This window comes from Chenopodium album, chromosome 12, assembly GCF_948465745.1.
Source record: "Chenopodium album chromosome 12, dcCheAlbu1.1, whole genome shotgun sequence".
Lineage (NCBI taxonomy): Eukaryota > Viridiplantae > Streptophyta > Magnoliopsida > Caryophyllales > Amaranthaceae > Chenopodium > Chenopodium album.
The window spans coordinates 19,191,927-19,203,094 of NC_137845.1; the positions used below are offsets into that span (position 1 = coordinate 19,191,927).

Consider the following 11,168-nt stretch of genomic DNA (forward strand, 5'->3'; position numbering starts at 1 on the left):
TACCCCAACCCATAATTGTCAATACTCTAGAAGTGCACCCTTTCCAGAGTTTTATTGCTCATCCTTGTTTCACTTTACGTGATTACAATTTTAATTCATAGTCGACTCATTCAAGTAGACCATACATAACGATCATACATCAATTCACTTTTAATCTTATTTAGGACAATGGTGATCACATCACAAATTGACCTTTAATTCCTTTAAACTTCCAAATTATCCAAAATTGTTGAACATAGTCAACCCACCTAGCCATTTCGGCCTAATCCACTTTTACTCAACATACTAACAAGTCATGCTTGAGTAATAAATAAAATAATAATAATCTTGTGGAATAATTAATAAATTCATTCCACTTAAACCATTCTATTCCAATCCTTCAATAATCCAATTGTGGTTAATAAACCAATCCAATAAAAATATGCTTGTATTAATATTCCATACAAACAATTAATCCAATATAATTCAACTTTCTTGCATCCATAATTCCATACAAACATAATCAATTCACCAAAACATGTCTCATAAACATAAGCACATGAATTAATTAAATGTATAACCAAACAATTTCCATCCAAGTGTTCTCTAAACATGAAACTAAGTTCTTTCTTTTTGGTACCTAAACATGATACTACTTACAACGAAGTAGACATGTACGTACCTCGTATAAACAATCCTTTGTGCCACTTTTAATCACTTAAAAGTCTCCTAGGGAATAATCACTTCCTAGAAAACAACCAATAACAATAAATTAATACTCAACCAAATTTCTAGCAACTTAAATATACTTCAGACTACTTAAAAAAAAATCTGAAAATTATTTTAAAACCTCTAATTAAACTCCTTTTTAATGGGTAATCACACCCTTTCATTAAAATCACAATTATACTACTTTAAATAAAATTCCAGCATTTTAAACTAATCAAAAACCCTTTTTGTAGGGAATATTTCAAGCATTACGATAACCCCAAACTTGAACCCCACTGTGATCATACACTAAAGTACGGTGGCGTTCCAAAGGGAAAGACAAAGAGCAAAAAGAGTCGCCAACAAGTTTTAGGAACTTGTAAACCCAAAAGACAATCCAGAAGGACCATCAACTACTCCATAATGTCTTGAACCAAATAGGGTCCGGGGATGAAGGTACGAATCCAATCTACAAAAGAAAGGACCCGCCCTATAAAATAGGCCTCTACTTTGTTCTGCTCGTATTCATGTGCGCTTTTCGAATAACATACAAACATTATATTAAACCTACCCTGTTTAATCTATGTTGGTTGAATATTAATGCACAAATAATTCTATTATTGGCGATCACTTGAATTAAAATCACATTAGCCTAAACCAAAATTAATAATTATCTTATTAAGCGTGATTTCAAGTATAAATTCCCTTTAAACCTGCATAAAAGGCGTGATCAAGCAATAACAATAAAATATCAAGAAACATAATAATAAATCAAAATAACAATCATAATGATGATAATAGCATGATAAGGCATAATAAAGCTTAATAAAATAGCAAGATCCTAGGCATGATACTAACAAGGTTAATAACAAACCCTAGCATGTCACTAAGCAATAAAGATCAAAGCTTTAAACCTAACATGGTACTAACATGATATTAGAAAGAGTAAAGGCACCCTAAACATGATACTAGAAAGCATTAGGTAACATCCTAACATGATACTAGAAAGCATTAAACAATAATAAACACGCTTTCTACATTGAAAGAGAGTAATAAGATTACATACTTTGAAGCCTCGTACCTCTTTCTAATAACAAAATACACAAGTTAGTAAACTTCAATGAAAATAATAAACAATAATTAAAGAATCAAACTGAAATCAAATTAAACAAAGTTTAGACTAGTTTTGGACCAAACCCTCAGAAAATATCAACCTTGCACGTCTAGGGCGAAGGCAACTTCGAACTTGGCTAAGAGACTCTAAGTCTTGCGAATGCGGAATATTGTGTTTTGTAAAAAGGTAGTTTAGAAATAGAGAAAGAAGAATATATTTTACTTAGAGAAAGAATAGAGAGAATTAAGAAAGAGAATTGAGAATATTGTTTGTAGATGATTTTGAAAACAGGGACTCGGACGCTATTTATAACGAAAATAATCCGGAAAAACATAGAATTTGATAAGGAATAAAACTCCACGCTGTCGCCAGGAACTAACTCTGTCGCGACGCGACAATGTCTGTCGCCAGGCGACAGGGTCTGTCGCGTGGCGATAGACTTGTCGTTTGGCGACAGCCTGTATTAGCGCGTTTTTTCTTCACGCGGAATCCGATCTTTAATCAACTTGATCTACGGAATCCGTACAGAAGATAAAATACGTATTTTTAAGATAACAAAACAATATTTTATTCCAAATAAAAAAAATCTTTTAAGAATAATTAATTATCAAATCTAACAATATTAGAATTAAAAAGAACTTTCTAGAAACTTCTAGAAAACTATAATTAATCCTAATAATTTTAGGAATAATAATTAATATTGGGCCCTCCTCTAGATCATTGGGCCGTATTAAAACAAATAACTGGGCCCAGTTTAGTATTTTGGCCATAACTTCCTCAATATTCATCGGAATTAGGCTCAAAATATATCGTTGGAAAGATCTTTTCGAGCTCCATCCATCTACACCATTATTGGACCCTTATTATGGACCAAAATAAACTGAATTGGACGTTTTCAAATAAATAAAGTCATTTTCAAAAACAGAGAGAGAAGAATTTAATTAAAACTAAACCGCAACACTTGACTTTCAAATCACTTTCACCTAATTCGATAATAACACAACGTGCAAGGCATTCATCACTGGGTTTGGTTTTGGGGAGACACAAATGGGTGTCTACACCTTTAAAACTCAAGGATAAAATTTAAAGTATAAAAAAAACTTCGTTAAAAATCAAAAACTGACCGAAAATCATATTTAGAGGCTGAATTTGGCCACGAGAGGGTGGTGCTCACTACCAATGGTAGTGAGTCTTTCTTAAAACATTGTTTCCACATGGAAAACACTACTTTTTTTTTATCAAAATCGGATGAGTTCAGAACCTAATCGGGATTAAAACGGGGTTAATATTAACGAATGGAAATCTAAGAATTAAAACACGAATTTACGTGTTCAAAATATTCTGGGATTAAGTTAAACTAATCAGAATTTATAATCACCAAAATTTCAAACATCATTACTATAGAAGTCCTAAATCAATTGTTCGTAAAAACCCTAAAATCGTGATTTTCAATAATTAAAAACCCTAGGTTATAAAATTTACAAAATCTGGAAATTATGACATTTATAAAATCTGAAATTATAAAGTTTAATCATCAAAATACAATTTGATACTAATTAAATTAATTTCAAACAATAAAATCGAAACCCATAAATCAATAATTATAATTACACAAATTAATAAAACAAAGGAGAAAATAAGACTAACCTTTTATGTGGGGAAAATTTTGGGGATGTATGAGGTATTTATAGGAGAGAGAGTTGTAGGGTAAGTAGGAGTATTGGGCTTCATAAAATTAATGGGCCAATTAGATAAATGCAATGGACTAGGCTTTGTTTGTATGGCATAGATTGTAGAATGAAAGCTCATAAAATAATTTGTACTAAAATAATTTTCGGCCCAAATTAATAATTTGAAACTTTTTAAAATAAAATCCGAAAAAATACAAATACATATTATAAATAAAATAAATTTTCATTTATAAAATATTTAAAAATACGGGGGATTACAATCTACCCCTCTTAAAAGAAGTTTCGTCCCGAAACTTAGCACAAAATCCCTTAAATTGTAAAACTTTTGCATAAAGCCATTTCAAAATTTTCAAAATTATCTTGCTGGAATTCCAGTTGTGTCATAATATTGACACTAATATCTTATCACCATCCCAATTTACGCACTTCACTTGATACGTAAACAATAAAATAGCTATGAAAAGCATAAAAACACCACAAAATAGCATAAAATAAGGCAAAAGGCGCGAAATTATACGCATTCTACCCCCCTTAAAGAACAAGAGTTACGCCCTCGTAAATCACCTCATTAAATAACTCAGGATATCTCTTTCTCATACCATCCTCGGCCTCCCAAGTAGCCTCCTCATTCTCATGGTTTGACCAAAGAACTTTAACAATTTTCACATCCTTATTGCGCGTACTACGCACCTTATGATCCAAAATTTTCACAGGCTTTTCCTCATAAGTTAAAGTCTCATCCAACTGAATCGATTCAGATTGTAGCACGTGCTTAGAATCAGGAACATACTTTTTCAATTGAGAGATATGAAACACATCACACATTTTCTCAAATTCCATAGGTAATGCCAATTTGTAAGCAACTTTGCCTACACGTTCCAAAATTTCATAAGGACCTACATACTTGACACTCAATTTGCCCTTCTTTCCAAATCTCATCACTCCTTTTGTAGGTGAGACTTTCAAAAAAGACCTTATCACCCACATGAACTCATCATCTCGCCTTTTCAAATCGGCATAACTTTTCTGCCTATCTTGTGCAGCCTGGATTTTTGAACGAATCAACTTCACTTTGTTCACCATTTCCTCAATATACTCTGTTCCTAAAACAAGATTCTCGCTATAGTCATTCCAACATACAGGACTTCTACACTTTCGACCATATAATGCTTCGAAAGGTGCCATGCCAATGCTAGAATGGTAGCTATTATTGTAGGAAAACTCAATCAAATCCAATTGATCCTCCCAAGTACCTTGAAAATCCAAGGCACACGCCCTTAGCATATCCTCCATGATTTGATTGGTCCTTTCAGTCTGTCCATCCGTTAATGGGTGGAACGCAGTACTCATTTTCAGTGTTGTTCCCAAGTTGGCTTGAACCTTTTGCCAAAATTTGGACAAGAACCTTGAATCTCGATCGGAGATGATGTCCTTAGGCACTCCGTGTAATCGAACTACATTCTTCACATAGACCTTTGCCAATTGTTTCTTCTTCCAAGTTTCCTTTATTGGAATAAATATCGCAGACTTTGTAAGTCGATCTACAATCACCCAAATAGTGTCATTGCCACTTTTGGTTCTAGGCAATCCTGTGACAAAATCCATGGATATCGAATCCCATTTCCAACATGGAATCTCCAAAGGTTGAACCTTGTCCATAGGTCTCTTGTGATCAATCTTGACCCTTTGAAAAGTCAAGCATTTACTCACAATTCAGCTACTTCTCTTTTCATATTTGGCCACCAATACAACACTTTCAAGTCCTTGTAAAACTTGTCTCCTCCCGGGTGTACAGAATATTGAGTATTGTGGCTTTCTTCCATGATTTTTCTCTTTTAAATCCTCACACTTTTCTGGTATGCACCATCTTTCTTTGTAACTCAAACTTCCATCATCATGGATCTTGAAATCTACATTCTTCCCTTGGCTCATTTTCTCCTTAATCAATTGGATTCCCTCATCACCTTTCTGACTCTCTTTAATTTCATCCAACAATGAACTCCCAAGTGAAAGAGCACTTAACCTTGCTTCTACTTCACCATAGCTCACAACCTCTAAATTCAAACGCTTCATATCTTCACATAATTCGTCAGGCATGATTAAAGCATTCACACCATGACTTGATTTCCTACTCAAGGCATCCGCAACAACGTTTGCTTTTCCCTTCATGTTATTCTATGTTCACGTTATAGTCATTGAACAATTCCAACCAACGCCTCTGTCTCATATTGAGATTCGTCTGAGTGAAGATATACTTGAGACTTTTGTGATCTGTAAAGATCTTACACTTTACTCCAAATAAATAATGTCTCCAAATCTTCAATGCAAACACTGCAGCCGCAAGTTTAAGATCATGTGTAGGGTAATTGATTTCATGAGATTTGAGTTGGCGAGAAGCATAAGCTATCACCTTCCCATTTTGTTGCAACACACACCCTAATCCATTCTTTGAAGCATCACTATATACTTCAAATCCATCACTTCCATCAGGTAAGGTTAAAACAGGTGCAGTGGTTAAACGCTCTTTAAGTGTTTGAAATGCTTGTTCACACTTTTCATCCCATTTAAACTTACTTTCCTTCTTCATCAAGGTAGTTAAGGGTCTAGCAATCTTCGAGAAATCCTTCACAAACCTTCTATAGTAGCCAGCTAGTCCCAAGAAACTCCTTATGTCAGACACATTCTTAGGCGTAGGCCATTCACTCACTGCTTGAACCTTTGTTGGATCCACAAAAACACCTTCTTTAGACACATAATGTCCCAAAAATGCAACCTTCTCTAACCAAAACTCACACTTTGAAAACTTAGCATACAACTTATTGTCTCTAAGAGTTCTCAGCACGGTCCTTAAATGCTCCTTATGTTCTTCCTCACTTTTCGAGTATACCAAAATATCATCAATAAAAACAACCACAAACTTATCCAAATACTCATGGAATACTCGATTCATCAAATCCATAAAGATTGCAGGTGCACTGGTCAACCCAAAAGGCATAACTGTAAACTCATAGTTCCCATATCTAGTCCTAAAAGCAGTCTTAGGAATATCCTTATCAGCAACTCTTAGTTGATGGTACCCCGAACGTAAATCAATCTTGGAAAACACACTAGCTCCTTTCAATTGATCAAACAAATCATCGATCCTGGGCAGTGGGTACTTATTCTTTATCGTCACATTATTCAACTCCCTATAATCAATGCACAACCTCATGCTCCCATCTTTCTTCTTCACAAATAAAACAGGTGCTCCCCAAGGAGATGCACTTGGCCTAATATACCCTTTATCCAACAATTCTTGCAGTTGCACTTTCAACTCTCCCATCTCAACAGGTGCCATTCTATATGGTGCCTTAGAAATTGGTGTCGTTCCAGGAACCAAATTTATTGTAAACTCCAATTCCCTCTTTGGTGGCATTCTAGAAATCTCTTTAGGAAATACATCTAAAAACTCATTCACAATTGGCACATCTTCCACATTCACCTTATTACTCTTTTCCAAGTCTTGCACACAACAAAAGAATAAAGGATACCCTTTTGTCACAAGTTTTGACAACTTCATTCCAGAAATAATTCCAATACCTTTTGGTTTCCCAAAACGTCTGTAAGACACAGTCTTTCCCAAAGAACTCCTTAAATGAATCTTTTGTATCTCACAATCAATCTTAGCTTTATAAGTGGCCAACCAATCAATTCCCAAAATAACATCAAGGTCACCCAACTCAAAATTAGCCTCAGCACGAAGTACATTTCCATTATCCCTCCACCAAATATCTGCCTCTTCTTTCAAATATATGGCAGCTTGATCCACTCTCATATTCACAGGACAATTCAAAGCAGCAAAGATCTTATCGAACTCCCTAATCCAATTCTCCAAAAAAGTTGGGTCTCCACCTCCCTTAAAGTATGGTGGTTTGACCTGAGCAAGCTTCTTAAACATCTCACCCGCAGGATCAGGATTATCATTGCGGTTTTGGTTCAAGTTCTTAGCTAGAAGCCTAATAGCATCAGCTAAAGCATCATTGTTGGTCATCTTCCTTCTCTGCCTAGAAATATAACGCACTCTTAGGCTAACGTCGACACAAAAGAACTCTACTTGCTTAACACCTCACATTCATAAAATATATTAAGGAAGAAAGGTGAGCAAGGCCACACGATCGCCCCTAATAAGTCACTTTTAAAGGAAATGATTATTAAATATTAATCATTCCTACGCACAAGAAAAATAATTCCCTTGATTCAATCCCCTCCAAAATTCAAGCATTAAGTAAACAATATAATTAAATAAACATATATTATTAGTCACATAACTACATGTTTCACATAATAATTATTTACACATGTCACATAGCACAAATCATCACATATAATTCCATATTACATGATTTAAACCTTAAACATGATACTAGGTGATCACAATAAAGTAGCACCGTTAGGTAAAACATAAACAATTAAATAATTTGCATAATTAATTCATACAATAATAAAAACGCAAAAGAATTAATTACAATGCATATAGAAAGAAATAATCTATCCTATACGCTCTTTCTAAAGTTACCCAAATCTCACCAATAAATAAAACAAGCAAAGAAGTTAAGAAAATAAAATAAATAATTAAATTCATTTTATTTCAAATAATTTAGTAATTCGAAAATAAATAAAACAAATAAAATACTTTTTTTTTTTTGAAAATTTAAATTAAACTTTAAATAATGTAGTTAAATCAAACTAATTAGATTTAAAACGTTAGGCGCCTAAAAACTTTAAAATTGGCTTTAGTGATAATAAAAATCTAACCAAAGCTCCCAGATACCACTTTGTAACACCCCAATAATTCTCCCTTTTTCCAAACCACTTAATTTAAATAAAATAGTGGAGAACCATTGGCATGTTACCGCCACGTGTTAAAACGTTAAGGCTTTATCAAAGTATTGCAGCGGAAATCCAACTTAAATCTTAAAATAATATAATTTAGAAAATCAATAAGTCAAAGCTTACAAATTGGAACCATAAAGGCCCTTATTAAACCAAACTAATATTTAAAATCTCAAAACATAACTGAAATAGTAAAACATAGATAAGTTCAATACAAAGAACGAATACTCTCAATCACACCAATCCCTTGACAATGCGTATGTCAAATCCCCGAACCTCACATCATCAAGCTAACCTGTGCAATACTGCTCCCCAATAATACAAGTGTAATAATTGGATCATCACAGGGTCATTGATAGGCGAAGGCCATGACCAAAAGAAAACACACACAAAAGCACGCAATCAGCAAAGCTGAGCACATACAAGCTACAACGTACAAAACCTAACATGCTCAATTAAAGTAAATACACATACAAAGCGAATTCATTGATCAAGACTCCACACTTAAACAATTCAATTGACTCAACATACTTAGTAACCAGTTCCAAACACTTGACTTTTTATATTTAGTTTGATTAATTTAATTTGGAGTAAGCAATAGACGAGGTTGTCCAACCCACCAAATCATTTTGGTCCCAAATGACCATTTAAAATAAAAGTTTAGCGCAATGCAAGAATGGGCGCGACTCCATTCTCACAAAGTTAGTCTAGGATCCCATCTAACTTTCATTATAAAATAAAAATATAAATACCAAAAGAGAAGAGGACATGTTGATCAAACATGCCTCGAAAAGCCACGGGCTACGACCGTGTACCCCAACCCATAATTGTCAATACTCTAGAAGTGCACCCTTTCCAGAGTTTTATTGCTCATCCTTGTTTCACTTTACGTGATTACAATTTTAATTAATAGTCGACTCATTCAAGTAGACCATACATAACGATCATACATCAATTCACTTTTAATCTTATTTAGGACAATGGTGATCACATCACAAATTGACCTTTAATTCCTTTAAACTTCCAAATTATCCAAAATTGTTGAACATAGTCAACCCACCTAGCCATTTCGGCCTAATCCACTTTTACTCAACATACTAACAAGTCATGCTTGAGTAATAAATAAAATAATAATAATCTTGTGGAATAATTAATAAATTCATTCCACTTAAACCATTCTATTCCAATCCTTCAATAATCCAATTGTGGTTAATAAACCAATCCAATAAAAATATGCTTGTATTAATATTCCATACAAACAATTAATCCAATATAATTCAACTTTCTTGCATCCATAATTCCATACAAACATAATCAATTCACCAAAACATGTCTCATAAACATAAGCACATGAATTAATTAAATGTATAACCAAACAATTTCCATCCAAGTGTTCTCTAAACATGAAACTAAGTTCTTTCTTTTTGGTACCTAAACATGATACTACTTACAACGAAGTAGACATGTACGTACCTCGTATAAACAATCCTTTGTGCCACTTTTAATCACTTAAAAGTCTCCTAGGGAATAATCACTTCCTAGAAAACAACCAATAACAATAAATTAATACTCAACCAAATTTCCAGCAACTTAAATTTACTTTAGACTACTTAAAAAAAATCTGAAAATTATTTTAAAACCCCTAATTAAACTCCTTTTTAATGGGTAATCACACCCTTTCATTAAAATCACAATTATACTACTTTAAATAAAATTCCAGCATTTTAAACTAATCAAAAACCCTTTAAAACTCAAGGATAAAATTTAAAGTATAAAAAAAACTTCGTTAAAAATCAAAAACTGACCGAAAATCATATTTAGAGGCTGAATTTGGCACGAGAGGGTGGTGCTCACTACCAAAGGTAGTGAGTCTTTCTTAAAACATTGTTTCCACATGGAAAACACTACTTTTTTTTTATCAAAATCGGATGAGTTCATAACCTAATCGGGATTAAAATGGGGTTAATATTAACGAATGGAAATCTAAGAATTAAAACACGAATTTACGTGTTCAAAATATTCTGGGATTAAGTTAAACTAATCAGAATTTATAATCACCAAAATTTCAAACATCATTACTATAGAAGTCCTAAATCAATTGTTCGTAAAAACCCTAAAATCGTGATTTTCAATAATTAAAAACCCTAGGTTATAAAATTTACAAAATCTAAAAATTATGACATTTATAAAATCTGAAATTATAAAGTTTAATCATCAAAATACAATTTAATACTAATTAAATTAATTTCAAACAATAAAATCAAAACCCATAAATCAATAATTATAATTACACAAATTAATAAAACAAAGGAGAAAATAAGACTAACCTTTTGTGTGGGGAAAATTTTGGGGATGTATGGGGTATTTATAGGAGAGAGAGTTGTAGGGTAAGTAGGAGTATTGGGCTTCATAAAATTAATGGGCCAATTAGATAAATGCAATGGACTAGGCTTTGTTTGTATGGCATAGATTGTAGAATGAAAGCTCATAAAATAATTTGTACTAAAATAATTTTCGGCCCAAATTAATAATTTGAAAGTTTTTAAAATAAAATCCGGAAAAATACAAATAAATATTATAAATAAAATAAATTTTCATTTATAAAATATTTAAAAATACGGGAGATTACACTTTGATAGTTGCCTTATCCGTTTTCACGGTGGCGGTAATCTCTTAGATATTCCTATTTAAAGTTTTAAAAAGGGCAAAACATGTATTTTAAAAGAAAGGAATTTCTAGGGTGTTACAAAGTGATATCTGGGAGCTTTAGTTGAGGTTTTATTACCACTAAAGTCAAAAACGTG

At 32.9% G+C, this 11,168-nt stretch overlaps 1 protein-coding gene across 1 annotated transcript; it reads right to left on the reverse strand.

Moving 5' to 3' along the window:
• Nucleotides 1-5,662: 5,662 nt before the first annotated feature.
• Nucleotides 5,663-7,522, reverse strand: LOC145571032 (uncharacterized). Its single transcript, XM_081630132.1, has 2 exons — nucleotides 6,771-7,522; nucleotides 5,663-6,365 (listed from the first exon to the last, which is right to left on the reverse strand). The coding sequence occupies exons 1-2, from the start codon at nucleotides 7,520-7,522 to the stop codon at nucleotides 5,663-5,665; spliced, it is 1,455 nt and encodes a 484-aa protein (XP_081486258.1).
• Between the last annotated feature and the right edge of the window lie 3,646 nt (nucleotides 7,523-11,168).

Excerpts from the sequence above, each read along its gene's own strand:
- LOC145571032 (XM_081630132.1), bottom strand. The coding sequence starts at position 7,522 with ATGACCAACAATGATGCTTTAGCTGATGCTATTAGGCTTCTAGCTAAG. Across the intron at positions 6,366-6,770 it reads CAAGAATTGTTGGATAAAGG|TGAGGAAGAACATAAGGAGC; the intron begins GTATATTAGGCC and ends ATACTCGAAAAG.